This window comes from Sceloporus occidentalis, unplaced genomic scaffold, assembly GCF_023333645.1.
Source record: "Sceloporus occidentalis isolate IW3139 unplaced genomic scaffold, rSceOcc1.0.p SCAF_3, whole genome shotgun sequence".
Taxonomy (NCBI): domain Eukaryota; kingdom Metazoa; phylum Chordata; class Lepidosauria; order Squamata; family Phrynosomatidae; genus Sceloporus; species Sceloporus occidentalis.
In genome coordinates, this window is record NW_028316983.1 from 164,345,308 (window position 1) to 164,371,143 (window position 25,836).

General features: G+C 41.0%; 1 protein-coding gene across 1 annotated transcript in view; it reads right to left on the reverse strand.

Annotated features, from left to right (window-relative positions):
- Positions 1-294: 294 nt before the first annotated feature.
- ELOVL2 (ELOVL fatty acid elongase 2) overlaps positions 295-25,836 on the reverse strand; it is a 61,682-nt gene continuing 36,140 nt past the window's right edge. Inside the window, exons 3-8 of the mRNA XM_089516722.1 lie at positions 19,827-20,014; positions 11,400-11,477; positions 7,763-7,934; positions 6,365-6,489; positions 3,706-3,840; positions 295-612 (exon numbers count right to left, since the gene is read on the reverse strand). Coding sequence (XP_089372848.1) covers positions 484-612; positions 3,706-3,840; positions 6,365-6,489; positions 7,763-7,934; positions 11,400-11,477; positions 19,827-20,014 — 827 coding nt within the window. The 3' untranslated portion in view covers positions 295-483. The remainder of the gene's footprint in view (positions 613-3,705; positions 3,841-6,364; positions 6,490-7,762; positions 7,935-11,399; positions 11,478-19,826; positions 20,015-25,836) is intronic.

The window sequence follows — 25,836 nt, forward strand, 5'->3', positions numbered from 1 at the left end:
ATCCATTACTTGGGGGGGGGGATGACCCCCTCTTGCAGCTGCTTCAAGAAATATAAAAGTTCTGCTAATGCTAAACCTCTGAAAGCAAAAGCTCCCATTCAACTTGGAGGAGCACCAGTGAAGTCAAGATTGGGTGCACCTCCTGTCTCTGGGGGACAACTGTTAAACATTCTGCCTGTGTCAAAAATGACAGAACTGTGGCTTTGTTGGGGTGAAGGAAATGATAACAGCCCTAATCATATTAATAGTGGCATTTATGAAAATAGTAAAAATGACTGATTATAAAGTAATCATCAAGGAGTTAAACAGGGAGTACGAAGAAGGACAGGTCAATGTAATGCAGCTATGTCTAAGCTTGTACTAAGGTTGTGTATGATGGCCTGATCAACATGGTCTTTTTCATTTTTCTCTTTTTTAGAAAAAAAGGAGGGAGATGTGAGAAGGATTTTTGTACACTACAATGTAATAATTAAATTCTACTTCTTATTGTGCTTTTTTATTGTTCAGAGTGCCGTTAGCTGCCATTAAGTAGTCTTTATGGAATCCATTCTTGACTTCCATCATCAGAGGAACCTCTTTCGTGTCAACTCTTGAAGGTCTTTTCCGATATGTCTGGGGAAAGAGAGTAGAAAACAAAAAGAAGAGTGATCCGATTTGAATGTTTTAATTGTGTCTCAAGTTTGTACAGGACAATGTCACATATATTTTAACAGTTTTCTTATAGTTAATTCTTAATGCATCCTTTGGCAGTCCCATGTTTTCTGTACTATTTGGTGCTAGAAGTGGGGTTTTTTTTTCTTTTCAAAATCAAACTATCTGGAACTACTGTACATGTCTGAGTACCTAGGCATCCACCCAAACTCAAAATTGGAGCAAAGGAAGCTTGCAGAGATAATCTGAGGTGGAGAAGGTATGGAAAAGAACAAGCCGCCCTTCTCAACCTATATCTTTTTATAAAGGGAAGGGAGAAGAGATGGACTAAAGAGCATGGCACACCTTTTAAGTGGAAAACTGGTGTGACTAAGCATTTCTATACAGGTTAGGGTGATTTTCTTGAGAAACTGCAAACACCTCTTTCAAAGTGTTATGAAATATCAAATCAAAAGCAACTGAGAATGCTTAAGACTTAAATTTCAGTTACACTTATAATACATCTCTAAAGTGGTGTGTGTGGTAAAGTGTCCTCCTTTGGAGGTTTTAAAGCAGATGATAGATGGTCATCTGTCAAGAGTGCTTTAATTGTATATTCTACATGGCAGGAATTGGACTGGATCGCCCTTGCATCCCTTCCAACCCTATGATTCTGCAGGTGGTGTTGGACATGGCAGGCAGAACACCCATCTCTACAGATGGTAGGTTCCCATTTCTCAGCATTCCCAATCACTAGCTATGCTGGCTAAAGCTCTTGGGCCTTTCACTCCAGCAACATCTGGAGGGCTGCACATTGTCCAACCCTTGAATAGACCATTGGTGTCAATTGGACAATTTAGTCATGAATTTAGTCCACTGGTTTCAGGGGGGTCTAACCATGACTAGGTCTGGATCCCTTAAAAATTTAGAGAACTAAGTAAAAAGTAATTGCTGTGTTAATAATTGACAAGGAAATTTCATAATACATTTTGAAAATTTATATCAACTTACTGCCTAACATGGCATGGATGACTTTTTATAAACAAATGTTGAGTTGAAGCCTTATCACTCACAGTCAAGGGGTTATTTGAAGAGTAATTTTAATAGCCAAGGTCAGAGGTTTATTTGAGGCTTCCAGGATAGTAAATCTATAACTCATTCTCAGAAGTGTACTTATAGTTCTGCTTATCAGTTAACAGTCAATTAACAATTAAGGAATGTAAATATTACAAATTTTATATGTCTACAGAGCTGACATTCTCCTGATAAGACAGCAGCCAAGTCTTATTGAGAAAAATAAATTTATGTATTATAATGACTATCTGAATGTCACAAGAATGGCAACTTCAAGAGGTGGCTGAACCTTCTTTTCTCCTCCCCGCTCCTCCTTTCCTTTTCCTGAAGTGTCATTTTTAAAAGTTTTTATGAAGACACTGTCTTTTTGATATTTGTAAGCTACTCTGCCAACCGTTTTGGTTAAAGAGTTGAGTAAAAATGCTTTAAATAAATATTTAGAACTCCCACCTCAGCCTAACCTTGGGCAAGTCACGCTCTTTCAGCCTCAGAGGATGGCAATGACAAACCCCCTCTGAAGAAACTTCCCAAGAAAACCTCATGATAGGGTCACCTTAAGGTCACCACAAGTCATAAATGACCTGAAGGCACACAACAACAACAAACTTGGGGGGAAATGTATGTGCTGCTTTGCTTATGTTTAGCAACGTATGTAGGCAATGATACAGCAAAAGCATGATCCTAATTTAGGACAGCTCATAAATGATTTCAAATGATCTTCACAAGATGATATAAATACTCCATTATATAAGAATCACCAGAGAACATTTTTCAAAAGAAAAAAAATTTATGTTATGGGAGGGCAGAATTCTTATTTTGTGGGGTAATACTCTTATTCATGCATAGCAGCTACATCCCTGAGGACAGTTGGCATAACAATGTTGCTAACATGGTTCAGTGTTCAATTTGCAAGAGTTTTGGGATTTGGAAGAAAGAGAGCTGTGAAATCATAACTGTACTTTGTTATGTTAACCTGTTTCACATAACTCCCCATTATCTTTCTTCCCAGGCTAAGCTGCTTCTGTTATAGTGATACTGTGTTCCTCTGGAATTCAAACTATATTGCTTTCTTATCTAAGGAGAAGGGCTGTTCTTCCCAAGGATAGAACAGCCAGTGCTACTGAAACAACTACATTTGTCTTGTCTCTGTTCTGCAAAACTAGCTCTGGAATGCCAATATTCCATATTCCCCAACCTGGTGCCCTCCAGATATGATTACGCAGAAAACTGTTATGAAAAAGCCTTTCTAAGGGCCTGAACAGTAGGTACGTTGCAGCTCCTTCTGCACCCCAAAAACACAGCTAAGTCTTATGCTAAATTAAATATATTAGCTCTGTTCCATCACACACATACACACAGAAATCTTTGCAGAAAAGCAGCTGATCCATTTGCAATGGGATGCTCATTCAGACCTGGTTTAAGTGCCTCCTGGATCCACTTCTGATGTGGCTGACCATGCACATTTCCATCTGGAGGTGCTGGTCATTTGCAATTAGCACTGCAAAGAATTAGCATTGGACTCCAGGTGCTGAAGGATCATTTTTGTTTAGATTTTCTGCATGCTGGGTAAAGTATAGTTATTGAAAGGCATATGGTGGTTTCTAGTTCAGTCTTTTTTGGGGATTCTAGCATTCTTGGCATTCTGTATATTGCTAGTGCTGAGAAATTTGATTTTGTTGCTGTAGTTGCTTCCTGTGCATTTCCTGAGAGCAAGAGGCAACTGAGAGGCCTCCGACAAAGGTTCTTAACATTGCAGAATTGGACATGCTATAGGAAACACGATCCCATTGTGTGAAACATGCATGCTGATGGTACAACTGTAAGTCCTTAATGTGCACCTTATTTTCAATGTAATGAGCAAGATACTTGGTATTCCTTGTAGTGTCATGGGGGAAAGGTGTAGGAAATCAATCCTGGCTTCATTAAAAGTAGGAACAGTAGATAAGCATAAATGTATTTAAAACAATAACAACAACACATAATCATTCTTACTCAACTTACCTTAACATAAAAGTTAACAAATAGAATGACCAGTGTGCTCATGTATGAGGACTGGAAAATGAGGCAACCAAGTGGAAATCCACATGGTTTCACAGCTGCACTGAGTGTGTGGGTAATGGTGAGCAGAAACTGGATCTGTAGAAGAAACAAACATCACACTTATCATTGGGGAGATTAGGTCTTGCCCAGGGTTACAATTTATCTTCCTCCCCATATCTGATGTGTTGCCTCCATGTTCTGCTCTACAGACTGAGTCTTCCTTCTCCAGAATTCCAAAATCTAAAATACTCCAAAATCCAGAATTGCCCAAACGGATGGCTGTGACAGTGATACATTTGTTTTTGATGTTTTGATGTACACAAATTTTGCATCATGCACAAAATTATTACAAATATTATGAATAAAAGTACCTTCAGGTTATGTGTATAGTCACCCGTCCACATTCACAGGGGGTAGGGGCTGAGGACCCCGGCGAACGTTCAAAAAACACAAATATATTAGCCCTCCCAACATGAATGATAAAGAGTTCTCTTCTACCAAGACCTTGCAACACATAGCCTCCCCCACATTTCCAAAGTGCTTCAACTTTCAGTCTGATGTTAGCAGTCATGGCTGTAGAGGATCCATCTTCTCCCTTCCCCCTCCCTCTTGCCAGACAAAGGCAACACTGTATCTCCCCCACTTTGACAAACTTTGCATTCTCCTTATTTCCAAAGTCTTTTCACTTTGAAGACAATGTTTGCAGCAAAGTGAAGGCGTTGCCGGGAGAGAGGGGGAGGAAGAGGAGGGGAGAGTAGTTGGATCCTCCCTGGTGGTGGCTGCAAAATAGGATTCAAAGGGGGAAGGACTTTGGAAATGAGAAGGATGCAAAGTTTGGCACAGCAGTGGAATGTAGTATTGATTTTGGCTGGCTGGCTGGCTGGGAGGAAGCGTGAGGAGGAGGGGAAGTGAAGAGGTTGACCTTCTTAAGCAACAGCTACAAATTCACAAATAGTTAAAACTATCTGAAACCCACAAATGTGGAAGGCTGATTGCATATGGGGAAAAAATCAGACTATGTGTATAATGTGTATATGAAAAAATGTTTAGACTTGGATTCCATCTCCAAGATATCTCATTATGTATATGCAAATATATCTAAATAATAATAAAAAAAGAAAATCCAGAACATTTCTGGTCCCAAGCATTTAAGATAAGGATACTCAGCCTGTATTCATTCTTCATATTAAAAAAAAAGAAAGAAACAGCTGTTAATGTTGTTAAAATGACACTGTCTCTTATCCCAGGGAGGCGGGAATGAACAGTTTGCCAGATATGCTTAACCAGTATTAGTAATAGTTCTGAGATAATTTCACACAAATTAGGGTGGAGAAATTTTGGCCCAGATCTTTTGGCCTTAAACTCCCACTAGCCACTAACACAGTGTCAGAACTGTAGTCCAAAACATCTGGAAAAACCAAAGTTACTCCACACGCATATTATGACTTGTTGAAAAATTACAAGTCACAACTCAGTACCATAACTTCATTGTAGACTATTCATAACTGTTCACCTCCTTGGGCAACACTGGCCTCCAGTACCTAGTTAGCAATCCCCTGCCTCACTTCTGATTTCCACTTTCTTTTCTTAAAGTAAGAATCACACTTTCTGTAACAGTGGAACTATGTATTAGGGTGACATAATCCCTCAGCCCAAAACACTACTTGGGGAAGTTACTTTTGGGGAGGGGGGGACTACAGCTCTTTGAATTCATTAGTCAGTATATCTAGTGATCCTAAGCCAACATGGGCAATGGTAAGAAATTACAGAATTTAGTTAAAGAATATCAAGAGGGCAATAGATGCCCAAACCTGCTCCAGAAGAAGACAAGGATCAAAAGGCATAAAATGTGGACAGTACTGACAGAAGAAGGTTAAATAATTTCTTATGCCCTGTCTTTATTTCAAAGTATTTTTTATTCAAACTCAAGCTTGGCTCACTGCTTAGGGTGTGAAGGGCACAAGGGGCCAATTCTGTTAGTCTCTTGAACCAAAACAGTAAAGAGTCTTGGTGGCACCATAAAGGCTGACATGTTTTATTTGGCCTAAGCTGTCAGTACTCTGGCCCACTTGCTTCCATTATGTAACTGAGGTAGTGAGAAGGAGTGCATGAACACCTTGCCAAATGAAATGTGTTAGTCTTTACTTGTTGGCCTATAAAGACTTTTAGAACATATTCACATTCCACAATTTGAGCAGACTGATATCAGTTTAATTGCCATGGCTCCATCCTATAGAATCCTGGAATTGCAGTTTGATGATGTATTTAGATTTCTCCACCAAACAGCTTTAACGCTCTAGTTCAGAAGAATGCCTCACTGAATATTACAAGCCCTATAGGATGGAGTTGTGGCAGTTAATGTGGTTTCAAAGTGCTATAAATGTGCAGTGTAGAGTCGCCCTGTGTGTGCCTTTTACTTAGGATATTCATCTTTCAAATATGTGATTACCAAATTTTGGTCCTCCAGGTATTGTGGACTTCAACTTCCAGAAGCCTCAGACAGCTTAGCCAAAAGTCAGGAATTCTGAGAGCTGAAGTGGAGGACCATCTGGAGGACCAAAGTTTGGGAACCACTGCTTTAAACTGTAGTTAGTAAGAATGAACAAGAGTGTAAGTGTACCAGTTGTGCCTGAGTGAGATACTTCTTCCACCAAAGGTACTTCCTCATGGATGGAATGACAGACAGTCCATAGTAGGAATACATGAGGACGTGGATAAAACTATTCAAGGTAGGTCCGAAGAAACCTGCAAAGATTGAATTAAACAAGGTATCACATGCATATTATGAGCAATTTCATGGCTATTATCTTATAGCTCTCTGGCATTTAGAGGATCTAGCATTTGGTGGCATTTCTCTTAAAGAGTCAAAAGCATGAAACTTTGTTAAGGGAGTGGACAAAGAATGGCTCAGAAGATTTTGTTCAGCTATAATACTAGCATTCTTCACCACTCTACATGCTGGCTAAGGCTGACTGAAACGGCATTCAACAGTATCTGAAAGTTGTGTTTTCAGCACCCCAGCTTTAATACCATGACACAAACTACTTAAAATTGGTTTATGGGTTTATTTCATTTCCCATTTTGGAGCCTATCAAGATTTCCTTCTTCCAACACCAGCGTTTCCCAACCTGGTACCCTCCAGAAGTGTTAGAAGACTACCACCAGTATCATTCCAGTCCACATCAATCATTTCCAACATTTAGTACAGTAATGGACTATACAGTGCACCCTCGCCCTACACGGGGGATCTATTCCAGACCCCCTGCATAAGGAAAATTCCATTTATGTTCAAGCCCCATTCATTTGAATGGGGTGTGCTCCCGTGGTGTGCAGCACAGCACAGCGTGCACCCCATTCACCATATTAGGGCTCACTGTCTGTGTGACCTCAAGTCCATGTATGGCAAGCAAACGTACAGTGCAGGCGCACTGTAGTAACTTCCTGACTCTTCCAGATGGATGACTTTTAGTGCTGTCAGTCCAAAGACCCTGTGTAGTTATTCCAGCTTTTGTGTAACATATGTTCCCCACCATCATACTTTGTTGGTGGGAATCATCACAGAAACAGTAGTGAGTTACATCCAAGTGGAGGAGAACAGTGTCTGAGGATGATTGCAAAATGACCACTTTGTTTCAAAGTACCTTTTTTCTTTGTAACCAATTCTGCCTCACTCCTATCACAACCCTGAAAATAGACTAGGCAATGACCACCATGGAACGCTAAACAAAAACGGTAAAATTTCAACCAGCTAGCTCCAAAATTGCACTGGAGTGTTCAAGCTGCACCATGCACTTTTATCCCTCTCAAGTTTTTTCCGTTAGAACAGTACTGAAGTTTAATTATGTAACCTAAGACATGTGTTGACTCAGAACAAAACAGCAAGTAAGCAGCATTTACAAAATTCTTCTGAACTTTATCTCAAAGTGGTGTAATCTGCAGCCAGATCTATCATGTATGAAAGTACTCTAGCTATGTTGTTTTGTTACAACTTATTAATTTCACACCTGCAAATACTCACTTTGTCCACAAGGTATCCAGTTCATAACACACCACCAGATGTTGAACATAGTGGCATGATGATAAACATGAAGGAAAGTAATTTGACTGTTTTTCTTCCGCAACACAAAGAAAATGGTGTCCGCAAATTCGATGACTTTGGAAAAGTAATACCACCACAACACCTTGGCCACCTGCAAGAACAAGACAGTCAAATTAATGCTTCTTGTTGTGCTACCCTTTTAAAAAAATTGTTAGTCAGCAAAACCCTCACATTTCAGATATTTCATTATTGATTAAAATAAACAAGATTCTCCTAGGTTACAGTTCTACATGGTATATGGTATACAGGCTGAATATTCCTAATCTGAAATGTTTGTGACCAGAAATGTTTCAGATTTTGGATTTCCCCTGAATTTTGGAATATTTGCATATACTGTATATAATGAGATACCTTGGAGATGGGATGCAAGTCTAAACACGAAATTAATTTATATTTCACAGACATCTTATACACACAACCTGAAGGTAATTTTATGCATAATATTTTAAATAATTTTGTGCATGAAACAAAGTTTGTATACACTAAATTATTAGAAAGTACCGGTGTCATTATCACAGCCAGCCGTGAAAAAAGTTTGGACTTTGGAGCATTTTAGATTTCAGATTTTTGGATAAGCGATACTCAACATATATACTTATCTCGGAATAATCCCATTTACCTCAATGGGACTGATATTTTGCCGTAAGCAAACCAAAGCTGGTTAGCACTATGCTTACTCAGAAATTATGGCGGGATACAGACTGCCCTGGTTTGCTGTGCGAGGGAGCCACAGCGGACAAACTGCGTGGTTCCCTCGCACAGCAAAAAGAACCCACAAAAAGCGGGTTCTTTCTGCATCACACAATGAGGCCGGGACATGCGGACGCTAGGCATCCGTCACATCAAAATGGCGGCGCCCATATGTACAGGGCGCCGCCATTTCGATGCCCTCGTCACGTGCGAGGGGCGAGTCGCATCTGGAAGCACTGCCCCTCGCACGTAACGACGGCGCCCAGTAGGGCCCGCCTGTACAGCGCCTAAATTCTCCTGTGTCCCATAGGATTGATTTCCATGGAGGTAGACAATGACCTTCAGTCTAAGTTCCAAGAAGTTCTCTTGCATCCTGATGTTAAACATATGTCCCTGGAAGGAAACCCTAATGATTTCAGTGAGATTTGATTCTGAATGTAGTTGTTGTTGCTGCTGCTGCTGCTGCTGTGTGCCTTTTAGTTATACCCAACTTATGGTGATCATGAGATGACCCTATCATGACGTTTTCTTGGCAGGTTTCTTCAGAAGTTTGTTGTTGCCTTCCCCTGAGGCTGAGAATATGTGACTTGCCCAAGGTCACCCAGTGGGTTTCATGGCTGGGCTGGGAATCGAACCCTGGTCTCCAGAGTCGTAGTCCAACACTCAAACCACTATGTCAAAAAAACGCCATGATAGGTTTGCCTTAGGGCCACCATAAGTCACAAACAATTTGAAGGCACACAACATCAACAACAAAATGAGCCTACTTAGTACATAATGCAGTTTCCAAGCAGCTGCTGTTTACAAGTGGTGTCTCCTCTACATTTCTCCAGCATTAATTTTAAGTTGCTCTTCACCAGTCATGATTTAGCAAAATGACACAGATCACACTGAGCAAAAAGTCTCAATGGATTGAGCAGAACAAATATATTATACAATTACGTATGGCTCTGCACACTATTTGTTGTCTTACAGACAATTATTATGCATGATGGCCAAAATGCTACATTTGTGAGTAGCTCTGCATGCACAGTTCTGCATCTTCCCAGCCCAGGAGGAGGACAGAGGCAATTCAAACCACAGAGAGGCAGCTGGTCTCAGCTTGGTCACAGGAGAGAAATGAGGGTATGCTCCCCAACAGAGTGCACCTGCCTTTTCCTTCCCCTAGGGGCCCAAAGCAGCCAGATCTTCATGGCCTGAATTGCCTTCCTCATCCCTCCCCTCCCCACCAGTACGTAGGGGTCCTTCCTGGGCTTGATAGCTGCCAGACAATGGAGTGCAAGAGCATGAGAATAATCTTCTGCCTCTCTTCCAAAAATTGATTCCTGTGTGTGTAAGTTCCACTGCATGTCAGTCACTAGCAGGATGGTAGATGTCAGGAGTAAATACAATGCACTCAATAATAATTCCCAAGTTCTGCTGTGAACACCAGTTTCAGAGGCTGTAGGAAGGAACCAAATGCTTCTCATTAAGACACGTGATGAACCACATGATTTTGGAACAACATGTTTTAAAGTTAATTGTAGAACAGAGAAACCCCATAATGTCATGATGTTAAAAACATAAAGTGTGGAAAGGAAAAAAATACCAATACAAAAAAAGCACAAGTAGAAAGTACTGGAAAGTGTATAATTTTTCAGTTAAGTCGGAATGTGCATACAGTCTTCCAGATGTTTGGACTAGAACTCTTTTGGTCTCTTGCCATTAGCTTTGCTGGCTGGGGCTTCTAGGAAATGAACTGCAAAACACTGGAAGGGCCAAGAATCCCAAATGACTGAGTTCAGCAATGGAAATTAAACCAGCAAATTGTGAACAAACAAACTGTACAATACTCATCTGTTTGAAAACTGATAAACACCAAAAAAGGTGTGTGTTTTTGTTTTGTTAAAAACAAACAAACAGTGGAGCGTGAAGTTGAAAGCCAGCATCCCTAGGTTTTTGTGGGGTTTTCGGGCTTTGTGGCTATGTTCTAGAAGAGTTTATTCCTGATGTTTTGTCAGCATCTGTGGCTGGCATCTTCTCTGAAAATGCCAGCCACAAATGCTGGCGAAATGTCAGGAATAAACTCTTCTAGAACATGGCTACATAGCCCAAAAAACCCACAAAAACAGTATGGCCTTTATTATGCAAAAAGTTGCCCTTGACCTGCCTGGAGCATCTTGCTACTGTTGTGAATTTCAACTGAACTGGTTCCACATTTATTATTTTGAAAGAACACCATGCACAAGTATGAAGCACATGAAGTAACAGTGAGACACACAGGGCCCGGTTTGTTGCATTTCACTAACCCTCAGCACCACCAGTCTGAACCCACAGCCAATGCCTCACCAAAAGCGAGTCTCATTGCACACATGCAGAAAGGACATCATGCCTCTGTTGTGGTCAACTGTGTGATTCTCCTCTGTGTGCATGTGCATTGCTGTGGGGAGCTTTTTATGTACATGTAGCCTTGGGCAGCATCAGGGGAATGTCAAGAATAAAAATGAAATCAAATAGTGCATTTAAAAGGACAGGTTTCATATCATTGTCTTTGTTTGCCTGAATGTTAAAAGGTTACTATTAAGACAGAATTTATCCACAGGAACCCACCACCCTCCACATACTCGCTAGTTTCTTCATCATGGCTACTCCCTGATTTCAGCTTTTACTACCAGACACATGCAGTGAGGACAGGATCAATAAAGAAACAGAAGCCCAACCAATTCCTCCAAGTCAGAACTGTTGAAGGAAAGGATTTGCCTCAGTCAGGACAGAACTTAGAAAACTCTTGCTGACTTGTTTAGGATGCAGCCTATAAAAGAATTGTGAAGGACTGTGGAAAGATCACATCATCTTTTTGTTCTTGAGTTGCTCCTTTGCATCTTACCCGAATGTCGGCTTCTCCTGCACTGTTCAGGTTCTGACACTGTAAATTATAGTCTCCTTCCCAAGTGGCAAGAATTAGCTGGAAGAAAAACATATTCTGTTACTTTTTGGAATTAGGGCTGGATGATGTTCAGCAATTCATATAGCAATAAAATTAGATTCGTATTTCCATGAATAAAAATGCACATTTCCCTCCAACTTTACTGATTTCACAAGATCCTCCTCCTCCTCCTGCTGCTGCTGCTGCTTCTGGTCTCCTATTATTTTTTGAAAAAAATTATCCCAAAGATTAGGCACATTACAAGTCAATATTACAACATATTCCAAGTATGAGAGTCAGAATAGGAAAAATGTTACAATCGCAGAGTCCCTTGCGTAGAACTAAAGCAAAGAAGTGCAACTCAGTGCACAGTTAAACTAATTTAAATTTCACTCCAATACTGTGACACTTAAAATGTTTTGGTTCTCGTAATAGGTGACTAGCTTGAAGTTGTTTTTCCATCTGCAGGGTGTGTAATTCATCCAATCAACCCAAGATGCCTAAAATTACATGTAATTAGTAAAACAACACAAGAAACATTAAACCACAGCCATAACAAAATGGCAAGCATCTACAAAAATCTTCAAATGCAAAACCTCCAATGTCATGGGAAAAAAAAAAAAACATTTTGCATGGCCTAAATTAATGTGTTTGAAACTTCTACCATTTATTCGGCTCAATGCTGATGTCGTTCACACTAATTAGACATATGTGAAGCCATTCCTGGTGGGTATCTACCAATCAGTGGAACTAATGGCAATGGTTATTAGCCCATTAGAGTTTAAACATCCTATGGAGAGGTCCTTCTCTCTGTCCCACCACCTTTGCAGGCTTTTTTAGTGGGAACAAGGGAGAGGTCGTCCTTGGTGGCTGCTCTCAGAATTTGGATGCCCTTTCTAGCAAGGTCAGGATGGCCCCATCTTTGCTTTCCTTCTGGTCAAAACATTTCTATGCCATCACATTTTCCCCAGATAACCAGGGTTCGGCTTTTAATGTTGTATGGATCTGTTTTTTAAGGTCGGAATACAATCTTTTTAGAGCAGTGGTTCCCAACCTGTGGGTCGGGACCCCTCTGGGGGTCGAATGTCCCTTTTATGGGGGTCGCCTAAGACCATTGGAAAACACCTACTTAATTACAGTTATGAAGTAGCAACAAAAATAATTTCATGGGTTTGGGTCACCACAACATGAGGAACTGTATTAAAGGGTCGCGGCATTAGAAAGGTTGGGAACCACTATTTTAGAGGGATGTGGTGGGCTTAGCATTTAAGATGTGAATTGTGATGACTGCAAGGTCAGCAGATCAGCAGGTCGAACCCCAAGCACCATGTGATGGAGTGATCACTAGTCCTAGCTTCTGCCAACATAGCAGTTTGAAATAATGTAAAAGTGCAAGTAGATAAATAGCTACCATTTTGATGAGAAGGTAACAGCATTCTGTGCAGTCATGCTGGCCACATGATCACAGAGTTGTCTTTGACAATGTCGGCTCTTCACCTTAGTAACAGGGATGAGCACCGCTCCTTACAGTCAGACATGACTAGACAATCTTGTCAAGGGAAAACCTTTACCTTTACTTTTACCTTTATACAATCTTTTAACATATTTTAATATTTGTAATGTTTAAAGTTTTAACTCCATGAATTGTTTAATTGCTTTTTAAAATGTGTATTTCTACTTTTAATACTTTTATATTGTCTTTAATATAATATATGTTATATATTAGTTACTTTGAATCCCATTATCAGGAAAAAGGGGGAATACAAATGAATAAAATAATAATGATGATGCTGACAATAATCTAATAATCTTACACGTAGGAGCAAATTCATTGCCTGCCATGGTTTTTGCATGGGTGAACTTTGTCCAGAAGAATTACTTAGGACAGGAATGGAAGTCTCTTCTATGTTCAGATTCTATGTACTGATGCAAAAGAATTCCTTTATAAATTCAGTTTACCACAAGAAAAGATGGGCAGTCCTCTAACAGCATAATCATGTGTATCTACACAGAAGTGTTGTGTGCCTTCAAGTTGTTTCCAACCTATGGTGACCCTAAGATAAACCTATCACAGAGTTTTCGTAGGCTGAGAGTATGTGACTTGCCCAAGGTTTCCATAACCAAGCATGGATTCAAACCCTAGCCACCAGAGTTGTGGTCTAATGCTCAAACCACTACACCACACTGGCTCCCTACTCAGAAGTGAGTCCCATTTAATTCAATACAGCCAGCCTTCCATTTTGTTGGCACATGACAAATAGGCTGCCCTAGGCCTTAACAAACAGGACATGCAGATAGGAATCTGGAAGTATAGCCAGGTTCTTTAGGCTCATGAGCAACTGCTGATGATCACTTCCTTGTCAGCTTTTTAGTTATTATTCCAAAAGTGCTATTGATGAATTCTGGAGGGCAATGGGCATGGCAAGCCTAACTAAGCACAACACTTCACTCTGCTGCTGGCAATGCTGCCTGTAACTGATACTGCCCATTAGTCATTCCTTATGCTGGCTTTTTGCCTGAGCAGCTTTTCAGTTGTCCTCTTCTTGAAATCCCAGAGGTATGCTCTCAATAGGTGGAAAGGAAGAAATGATTTCTAAAATATTTCAGAATCTTTTCTTGTAGTACTATAAAGTACTGCTCACAGTGCATGTCACAATGCTACTTCACTTTACCTTCATCAACATCCTGCAAAACTAAAGGAGCTTAACAACAACAACAACAATCCTGTAACTTTATGAGGATGGAGCTACATCCCTCACCTGATAATGCGAGTGAACAACACAATGCACAATGCACCCTGAAGCACATGTACAGATGTGGAACATGTTCTGTGGTGGATTGGGACTTGTTGTGCATCTAGACTGTTGCACAATGGCCATGCTGCTGGCTTCATTTGTTCAATGGTCTAGGAGACATAGCTACATCCATCCTGAGAAGATAAGTGTTGCAACATCACAATTCACCATGACATGATTGTAAGTCAATTTACAATAATGTAAATCCAGAGGAGGGTGACCAAAAGGGTGAGTAGTCTGGACACTATGCCCTATGAGGAGCAGCTTAGGGAGCTGGGTTTGTATAGCCTGGAAAAGAGAAGGTAAGAGGTGACATGATAGCCATGTTTAAATATTTGAAGCAATGCCATACTGAGGATGGAGCAAGCTTATTTTCTGCTGCTCCAGAGACTAGGGCATAGAGTGAGGCATGCAAACTACTGTACAGGAAAAGAGATTCCACCTCAACATTAGGAAGAACTTTCTGATGGTAAGAGTTGTTTGAAAGTGAAACACACTGCCTCAAAGTGTGGTGGAGTCTTCCTTTTTTGGAGGTTTTTAAACAGAGGCTAGTTGGCCATCTGTCAGGAATGCTTTGACTGTGTCTTCCTGTATTTCAGGGGGTGGATTGGATGGCCCTTGTGGTCTCTTCTAACTCTATGATTGGCAGCCCTCATTCTTCCAGGCTGTATGCCTAGAGAACAAAGTATAGAGTTGAGGTTTTGTTTTGTTTTTAAAGAAAAAGTGTCTGGAAAAACTCTACAACATCCATTCCAGGTGTTAAAAGGGAATTGGGCTTTATCTGCTGATGTTGCAGCTTAAGAAATGAATGATTTATGGCAAGGCAAGGCAAACTACTAAGCACCACTATAGAAGCAGAATCTGTTCCAAGGGAGGGCAAAGTCAGGGTGATGGTGGAGATGGTGGACATGGCTGTGGAAGTTTTCAGGAATTATAATGCTACTCTACTAAATTCTGAAGATTAATGAAATGGTCATTATCATGAGACATTGTCCCTTTAATTTGGAAATGTCAAGTGCCTGAAGTTAAAATAATTCAGAGCATATCTATTTGTACCCAGACGAATGTGTGAGAAGCAGATGGGAACAGCAATGTGACGGTTGCATACCAACACATACATTTTCAGGAAACTGAAGGAGCATAGATTTCTTAGTCATTAAATCAGGGTGCATATCATTTCACATGCTTAGAGGGTGGCATGAGGTCATGAAGGAAAGCAAGGAAGCTGGAGGGGGAAGTCTGTCTAGAAAATAAGCTGGGTGCTTCATTAAAGGGTCTGAAATCCTATGACCAAAAGCTTATCCCACCTTCCCTTTGTATATTCCCCCTTTTAGTACAGTGCTAAAATAGGCTTTTTGTGATTGTACAAAATTTCTTGCACCAGAATCTTTCCTAGGAGAGTGAAATAGAAAAGCGGTACTTCTAAATTATCTATATGTATCCTTTTTTTAAAAAAATGGAATAAATTATTTCCATACCACAGAATTCTAAAGAGGTCTATTCAGAAGATGTAAGCTGGTATTCCCTGAACACGCTGAAGTCAGGCAGACCAAATGCAAATCTTAATAGGAAATGTTTTAAACAAACACCACTCAGAAAAGTGGACAAAGTCTTGTCTTTTGCAAAGCCTTGTAGAAAGTATGTATCAATGGATCATGAAAATTTTCTCACCATCCATTGCAGCAATGGAGAAATACGTGGTACTCCAGATGTTGTACAACTGTTCCTCACATCAGCCCTAATCAGCAAAATCAATGGTGACGGATGATGGGAGCTGTGGACCAACAAACGTCTCTGTTCCCCATTCCTGATCAAACACCCAACCTGCTGGATGATGCAGTGTGGATGGCAGCAAGCTGAACCTATTTGGAGCTCGACTATATGCAGTAACCTGGCCTAGATAGTACTACATAAATAGCCATTTCAGGTTGCAAAGTGAAAGGAACCTCCCCTTCCCCCAGTACTATATCTACAGGATGCAACCAGCCTCCTGTGCCTCTCTAACTGACCAGGCTCTGACTCAGTGGTTATCAACCTTTGGTTTTTAACTTGGTCTCCCAGAATCATTAGCTAGGTTGGTTTGAGTTCCTGGAGTTCAAAATATCTGGAGCACCAAAGGTTGAGAACCAACACTCTAACTAGTTTCAGGTCTGAGATTGCCCCTTGGACAACAGAGGGCTTCCGGTCTGCCTATGTGCCTCTCTTGTTTCATTTTACACTCATCTTCCCAGACCTGCACTGTATCTTTACTTAATCCTCAAAGGGAAGCTGATCTAACTCAGTGATTTATCTTGTCTCTAGGTCTGACCCTTCCATTAGACAAGGAGAGGCTGCTTTTCAATGTAGCAGAGCATGGGAGTCATCCAAGTGCTACGAACTGTTATTAAATCTGACCTTACTGTATTTATATTGACATGGCTAGGGAGAAGCATGCTTGAGGTCTTCTGCCTAGATGTCAATGAAAGTTCACTGGCTTTGGACACTATGTACTTTTACTTAGGTGAATGGGATGCCTCATTTGCTATTCTGATTCAAGCAGGAAAATTACCCAGTTAGCCCTGCTTGTACATCTTCCAATATGGGGTGGATTTACTTTCACATTTCCACCAAGGTGAATGATTCCCAACCTTTGGTCTCAGTTTTGGTAGCTGTAGGCCAGCACTTGGAGACTGAAATCTAAGAACAAATCAAATAGACCCTCACTGTTGTGTCTGATTCTGTCAGATGCCTGTAGTCCCTATGGCATGGTGCTGATTGGATCAACATGTACAGTGAGGCGGCCTGTGGCTTCATCAGAATGTGGAAAATAAATCCATTCTTAATTTTGTCACTCCTCTTCTCCTAGTTGCTCAGAGTCAAAGCAGGATTGGTGCTGGACCTGATCCCTTCTGAGGTCCAGCACCAAGAGAGCTCCTGTTCAACTGGGAGCAACTTTGGAAGAAGCAATGATAAAAATCAAGGGTGGGTTTGCTGCATCCCCAGTAGAAGATCCATTAGGTATTTTTTTAAAAACCATCAGCAAAGAGCATGCAGTGCTGCAACCTAAGGTCCACATGCAGTTGTTAGTGCCAACTAAAGTAAACCCACTTAATAAAGAATAACTTGGTAAGTTGATATTTCTGTAAATGTCACTGGTTCAAGGAGTTTATTCTAGATTTAGGCATAGACACTGTATGTTGTTATGTCTGCAGTAATATCATTGACATTATCACTGGAAGAAATGAGGAAAATGTTTTATTCTAGAATGATTTTCTATTATAGATGTTAATACACTATGCTTAGCATATTTGTAGTATTGCAACTCATCCTGGGACCTGTGATATATTATTAGGTCCGACCTAGACAGCAAATACTACAGAATTCCACCCAACAGCAAAACATCCTGTTCTTTAGTCTTAGGGGGAAATACATTCCCTCAGATGACCTGATTAACAAGTGTTCATTGTAATATGAGTCAATGGCCTCTATTTTGCAATTCAAGTATAAACAGATTCAGCTCATAATGACAGCTTTGTTACAAGCATCTGTCTCTTGGCTATGTGAACATGTGTATAAGAATATGAGAAAGAGAATGCTTAACATTCACAGTCCTTTCTGAAAAATCACTTGGTCAATGCAAACCATGTCAATCTGCAAAAGAAGGACTTCTAATACATTTACTATCTAGCTTAAAAGACAGCCTGCTGAAACCATTTGACAAAGCAAAATTAAGAAGCCAAGAGTAAACACTGCAACACAGAAAACATTGTATGCTAAGTATATAAGTTGCAAACTGTGTACCACATCTGAGCAGAAACTAACTGATCAACAAGAAAGGTCTGCACATGCAGCACAGGCAGATGTACACTGTAGATTGAGATACAAAGCAGATACTGATGTGTACATGTACAATACATCTCATCTCATGGAGTCTGACAAATGCTTACACTCCAACTGTCCCAATTTGGCAGAGACAGTCTCTCATCTCCCTTTTTCCAGCTCCTAAAATGTGTCAGTTTCTCTTCCACTTTGACCCCTTGTCCACAGCTTACTTCAGTTGCTGCAAACTGAGTTCAACGTGCAAAAGGATTTTGCTCAACTAACTCAAGAGGAGGGAGAGGGCAGAATCTTGCCCTTGCCAGTCAGCTCAGGCACAAGCAAAGCACCAGCCTCTTCTAGCTTGTGTGTCTCCCCTCATTCATAGCTTTTAGTATCTTGATCACGCTCCAATGCTGCATTGCCACATGCTTCTTAATTTTCATCTATAACTTGTCAGAGGCTGAGCAGATGTGTTTATCGATGTTGCTTCCCCCCTTGAGGGTCACTAGTATAACAGGTGCAACTGGAGCTGGCTCAGGGGAAAGAAACAGGGAGACATTTCAAGAGGACATATTGCTCCTCTGTGCCTTGGGATCTGGGTCTTTGATGAGACTTCTCTGTTTAGGAAAACATTTAGGATAAGCAGAGATTCTTTAAGCCAAACCCATGCTTGCGATGAAGAGAGGACTCTGTTCCTTTTGAACTGGGTTAGGAAGGAACTGTGGAGAGAACTAGTTCAGAATCTAGCAAGACAAACTGGTAGAGAAGAAGAGACATTGCATTTCTGCTTTGTTCAGGAAGGAAGAGAACTCAGCACTCCAGAGTTCCTGCTTTACTGAAGCCCTGCTTTCTATGTAGGTTGCCTATTTTTAGATGATCTTCAAAGAGCTACTGTTTAATCCATGGTTTTAGATGGGTTGCAGATATAATGCAGTCAGTACTTAAAGACAGCAGCTTGCTGGGCTTTACAGAGCCAGAGATCTCAGTTATTTAAAGGTAGCAGAAGACATAACTTTTACTGAATATCCAAAATGTGATTACTATCTTGGGGAACCAACCACTTTGTAGAGATGTGAGAAATGTCCAAAATAACAGCCTTTAAGGTGTTAAAAGATTCTTGGTCATTTTAAATAAGCTCCTTAGGCAATTGTCCACATTATTGGTTTGTCTATTTTCAAACTGCCTGGAGAATGTTTAACAATGAAACGCTCAGTAGGAAGATTACCAGAGACAGACCCTGAAAAAAAAAATCATTTTAGTACAGTAACTTTTGGGAGATTCTGGAAGTTGTGATGCAAACAACAACAACAACAACACAAAAGAACAAAAACTGCCAAGCTCTGCAAAACCCCAGAAGCACTTCCTTCTGGAAATTGATGAAGACCTCCTTGCAGGCATGAGGTTTCTGGTGCAGATTGTTAGCTCCCACAGAGCCTACATATCTGGTCAAGGAGATCACAGAGTAATGGTGGGGAGCTTTTGATCCTCCAGGTGTTTTGTACTTCAACTCCCAGAAGCCCCAGACAGTATGGCCAATGTAAGGGATTGTGAGAGTTGTAGAGCAAAATATCTAGAAATTCCCAATTCCTGGCCCAAAACTTTAGAAAGAGAAGGACTAGTTACACACTGAATGTAGACAGATAGCAATGAATTGTTTCAACAACCTTAGTTTCTTAAACTATACAAAGGAAAGAACAGCACTCTCTAATACAAAAAAACCCAAATTCTGATCATATACCATTCAGCCGAACCCAAAGCCCAACAACAAAATTGTATTGCAGTTAAGAAGGCTCACCTCTATGAGCATGTAAAAGGAAAGAATTGTGACTCCGAGGTTATATACAATAAGAAGACCCCTGAGTGACAAAGCTGGCCTGTTCTTCATGAATGTGGTGCCCAGCCATATGAAGAGCAGATATAAAACAGTGAGGGAAAGGGTTGGTAAGCAGGAATCCAGCATAAGCCATCCTCTGACCCTGGGATCTGAAGAAACAAAATATAAAGACCCAAGGAATTAATACATACAAATATTTCTTGATCAATACAAATATTCAATAGGTGATAACAATTCAATTTCCTAATAGTCATCCCACTCTAGTATTCTAATCTTTACAACTCTCTTCCAGAGTGCTCTTATAACATGTCTGGATCAGGGTTGTCAATCCACTAAGGAACTTTTTTGTTGATTAATAATTTGCCTTTCACCCAACTGATTATGCAATTAAATTCAAAAGATGTGCACATTACTAAAATCTCAATAAAGCAGCACAACATAATACTGAAGGATGCACTAGCATTTTTGGTTTAATACCTACCAAGCCTGTTTTAACAAAGTTGCATATATGAAACATAACAGTCCAGTTTAGTCACAAATATGCCATCCTGTCCTGAAATACATTACTCACTGGAGGCTACTTCCATATAATTTCTGAAGTGTCTAATACTGTATTTCTCAACTTTAAGGAGGGAGTCAGAGGTTATACATATATATATTGTGCATTTATTTTGACCCAGGTCAATTAAACAAACTGAGACATTTCTTTATGTTCTTTCTAATTCATCCATCCTCCAAATTGGGACAAACTGCATGGGATGATTCAATTTTATCCTTAGGTTAGACTGAAAGATAGTGATTGGATCAATTTCCCCCAGAGAGTTTTAGCATCAGTGGTGGCTGGTGGTTTCCACATCAGCGGAATGGTGAATCTGCTCTGGGTGTTGGCTTGAAATTTAAATGAGCTATCCATGGTGCCAAAGTTATTCTGGAACTAGGGTTCAGCAGATTGGATAGCTCCCTTTGCATTTGGACTAAAACCTGGAGGTGATTCACCACCATGGCTGCACCCGCACTGCAGAAATAATCCAGTTTGACTCCATTTTAATTGCCACAGCTCAATGGTATGGAATTCTGCAAACTGTAGTTTCATAAGACATTTAGCCTTTTCCATCAGAGAGCTCTAGTGCCATGCCAAACTACAAATCCCAGAATTCCATAGGACAGCTATGGCAATTAAAGTGGTGTCAAAGTGGATTATTTCTACAGTGCAGCTGCAGTCCATGTTGATCTCAGAGCCACCAGCTGACTCTGTTTATAGGTACATTATGTTATGAATGAGGATATCTGCAGCAAATTCACCCCGTAACTTCTATAGTATCTTTATCCTTCCATCAAGCGTTATGCTTTAAAAGAGTAGAGCATGTATAAGGACAATGGGCCATGCATGCTTCTCTCATCTTCAATGTCCCCACATATAGTGGTGGTCCATTGCTCTCAGATCCTCCAATTTTTTTATAGGAAATTTGGGGAAGGAAGACTGAACAGCCTGGGACAGAAAGGGAGCACCATATTCTTTATATGTACTGTCATCCCTCCATATCCATGGATTCTGTATCCATGGATTCAGCCATCCACAGCTTGAAAATATTTTTTGAAGCAAATCTTGATTTTGCCATTTTATATAAGGGATGCCATTTTACTATGCCAAGGGATCTTGTAGCAGCTTTGGGACTAACTGAAACAGATAAGTTGGTAGCATGAGCTTTTATAGACTTGAGCCTACTTCCTCAGGTGCATGTGCGTAAGTCTACGGAAATTCATGCTACCAACTTCTCTCTTTCAGTTAAATCTCAAAGGTGCAAAGTCCCTTTGCATACTGATTTTCCAAACTAACACTAACAAACTAACACTAACATGTATTTGAATTTTACCATTTTACTATGCCACTGCATATAATGGGACTTGATTTGGGTATCCATAGGGCATCCTGGAATGAAACCCCAGCAAATACCAAAGGCCCACTGTATTGTTCTATTGGCCAGAATCTAGCCTGTTCAGTCATAATTCTGGAATACATTTTCAGTGATGCCAAAATTTTTAGCATCACCCAGTGTGCAGGGTGGAAAGATGGAAATAAGACATGCCTGAAGATTGAAGTCTACTGCAGGGGACCTCTTCCATGCCCCTCTGGTAGGGGTCATACATTGTGGGAGGGCATGGGAGATGGTCTTTTCTACACTGGCAGCACAGTAGTGGAATGCTCTGCTCTTAGAAAGCCAACTGGCATCAACCATTTATGTGCTGAGACAAAATATGTTTTTTTTTATTAAACCCTTCGAACCTAATTGATTTTATCCACTTTCTGCATGTGGTTTAGTTGCCACCTGTTTTTAAATTGTACAACTTTTAAATAGTAAATGATTTAATATATTTTTAGTCTTCTAAAATTGTTCTGATTTATGGTTTTAAACTGATTTAGTAATAAGCAATCCTGAGATATAGAGTGGGATAGAAATAGAGAGCCCAGTGCGATGTAATGGTTTGAGCATTGTACTACAACTCTGGAGCCCAGAGTTTGAATCCCCACTCAGCCATGGAAATTCACTGGGCAAGTCACACTCTCTCAGTCTCAGAGGAAGGTTGTGGCAAACCCCTTCGGAACAAATCTGCCATACAACAAAAATAGAAAGCACACAGCAACAAATAGAAATATTTTAATTAAAAATTATACAATAAAACAATTGTAGGAAACTACTCTAAACTAAACTATTCTAAAGTCTTCGTTTGAAGCTATTTATATTTCTTCACATTATACAAGTTTGAAAAACAGGGACATAAAATATTATAATCATAGATGTCATTGCTTTTAAGGATATCAGATCTGAAATCCCCAGTGTGTTTAAGACTGCAGCATCATGTACTGCTTGGTACTTGCTGTGCAAACCACCCAAACATTCTACTATGGCATCTGCACATAATTAAAATGCACGATCCCTGTAAAGGTACTTCCATTTTAATCATTTAAGAGGACCAGCCCACCCTTCAGCCACCATCTGGAAGGGGAGAGAGAGGCAGGCGAGCTCCAACTGCCTTCCTCGAAGAGGACCAGCCCTCCCTTCAGCCACCATCTGGAAGGGGAGAGAGAGGCAGGCAAGCTCCAACTGCCTTCATCGAAGAGGACCAGCCCTCCCTTCAGCCACCATCTGGAAGGGGAGAGAGAGGCAGGTGAGCTCCAACTGCCTTCCTCGAAGAGGACCAGCCCTCCCTTCAGCCACCATCTGGAAGGGGAGAGAGAGGCAGGCAAGCTCCAACTGCCTTCCTCGAAGAGGACCAGCCCTCCCTTCAGCCACCATCTGGAAGGGGAGAGAGAGGCAGGTGAGCTCCAACTGCCTTCCTCGAAGAGGACCAGCCCTCCCTTCAGCCACCATCTGGAAGGGGAGAGAGAGGCAGGCAAGCTCCAACTGCCTTCCTCGAAGAGGACCAGCCCTCCCTTCAGCCACCATCTGGGAGAGAGAGGCAGGCGAGCTCCACCAGGCCTGCCTGGAAGAAGCAGAGCCCTCCCTCCGGTCCATCTGCCTTGGTCCAGGCCTCAGAGGGAGAGAAGAATGCTGTACCTGATCCCCTCCCCCCTCACCATTCCCTTCTCCTTTTGTGTCGTGTCTTTTAGATTGTAAGCCTGCGGGCAGGGAACTGTCTGGTTAAAAATAATAATAAATGTAAGCCGCCCTGATAGCCATTAGGGCTGAAAGGCGGGATATAAATACCTAAAATAATAAAATAATCAGGGTTTCTCACCTATGTATCAACCATATTTATCCGAGTAGTACATACTTTGAGAGCAAAGCAAAGTAAGTAGCCCAATAAATGTAGCATATATTCTGCTTTCTCAATGTAGATACTTTAGGCTGGGCCAGGAAGCAAGCTCCTCCAGTCCCTTACCATTGGATGTGCTAGCTGCCACTGCTAAAAGTTGGACCAAAACATCTGAAAGGCCAGAGTTCCCCATCTTAGTCCCAGGCTGTCCTCTGCCACCTGGTGCTTTCCAGGGACTTTAGACTATAGTTCCTATCACTACCAGACAGCACAGCTAATACTTCCAGATAATACCAGATTTGTGGGCACCTGGCTGAAAGACTTTTTCATTTCAGGATAGTAGTGGTTTAAACCAGTAAACTAGTGGTTGTGAGCTTTAAAGCCCTACATGGCTTGGGTCCAGGCTTTTAGAAAAACTGTATCTCCCCGTACAAGTTTCTTGATTTTTAAAATCTTTCTCTTGATCCCACTGTTGCAGACATACAATGAGGACACAGGAGAGAAGGAACAGGAGAGTCCCTTCTCAGTGGCTGCTCCCAGGCTGTGGAATTCTCTCCCATGGAAGGTCCAGCAGGCCTCCTGTCTGCTCTCTTTCCTCTGGCAGGTCTTTTTATTTAGGCAGGTCTTTAGTTCTTAAATTATGTGGCATAAGGGTGTTTTCATAACAGTGAGCTGTGCTTTCATCTTATTATATTTTCAATGAATTTGAACTGTTTTTTAAAACCTTACAAGAGAATAATTTGTTCAATTGCTTTTAAACTTTTTTAAAAATTGTTTTTAGCTCAACCTTGTTTTAAATTATTGTAAGTGCTTTGGGTCCCATGGCAGGAGAAGACACAGAGTACAAATGAGGGGGTGAATCTTTGGTCTTTGGGACATTTTGGACTTCATTGATTCAGTGCTGACCATTGATCATGCTGCCTGGGGCTTCTGGGAGTTGAAGGCTGAGGACCAAAGGTTGAGACCCACTGGTTTAAACAACAGCTTATATGAAAAGATGAGTAGGGGACATAATCCAGTGTAAGCAAACGATGCTTTGAGACCATGACCTAACACAGTGGGCAAAGAACATGGTTAACAAACAGGGATTTCTTTATCTGCATAAAAAAAAGTACAGTGGGCCCTTTGTAACTGCTGGAGTTTTCTTCCAGGAACCCCTGTGGATACCAAAATCTGTGGATGTCCCTTTAAATACAATGGCATAGTAAAATGGTGCCCCCTATATAAAATAGCAAAATCAAGGTTTGCTTTTGGGAATTTATATCTTTGTGGAATATTTTCAAACCACAGATGCTTGAATCCATGGATGAAAAATCCATGGATATGGAGGGCTGACTACAGACATTTTAAGTGCATAAAAAAAATGGGCTGCCTTAACAGACTGTTGGTAAGGAAGCTGGGACTGGGAGCACTGTTTAATGATTAAAAGGGAAAAGTGTTGGCAGGTGTTTAGCCTTGGTAATGACCCTGGAAGCTATGTTGCTTTATTCTAAGCTTTCTGTGGACAGAATCAGAACTTGAGAACATGACTTTGCTTTGATTGTCAGTTCCTGCATGGCAGGGGGTTGGACTGGATGGCCCTTCTGGTCTCTTCCAACTCTATGATTTTAAGGCCTTTTTGGACAACAATTCCCAGAATCCCCCAGCTCCCAAACAACATATTTGTTGCATACAAGCACAAGAACTAGCCATGCGGGCCCGGCTGGAGGATTTTGGGAGCTACAGTACCAAAAAGAAACTGTTTGGAGCTTTGGAATGAATGCAGCTGGTCATTAGAGAGGGGAAGGCACTCTGTACATTGGAGCAGGCAGCTGCTAATTGTCCCTGGGGCTACTTTTTGGTTATGAGGACTGACTGTGGACTACACCAAGGAATGCTGCTGAATGCATTAAAGGATAAAAGGAAAAGGCCAACACTATGGCAGCCAGCAACTGCAAGGAATTCCTTCTCCTCCTCAGCCCCAGCTTTTGTACCTCTACCAAACCAACATGCTTTGGTATTCATAAATGCATACAACCCACAGTGGGGTGGTTGTTGTTGTTAGCTGCTCTCAACCCCATAGATGAGACATCTCCAAGAATTCCTAACTTCCACTGCCCTGCCCAGATCCTGCAAGCTTTTGCCCACAACCCGCCTGATTGAGTCTATCCATTTGATTTGCAGTCTTCATTTCTTTCTTCTACCCTCTACCTTTCATAGTATTATTGGGTTTTTT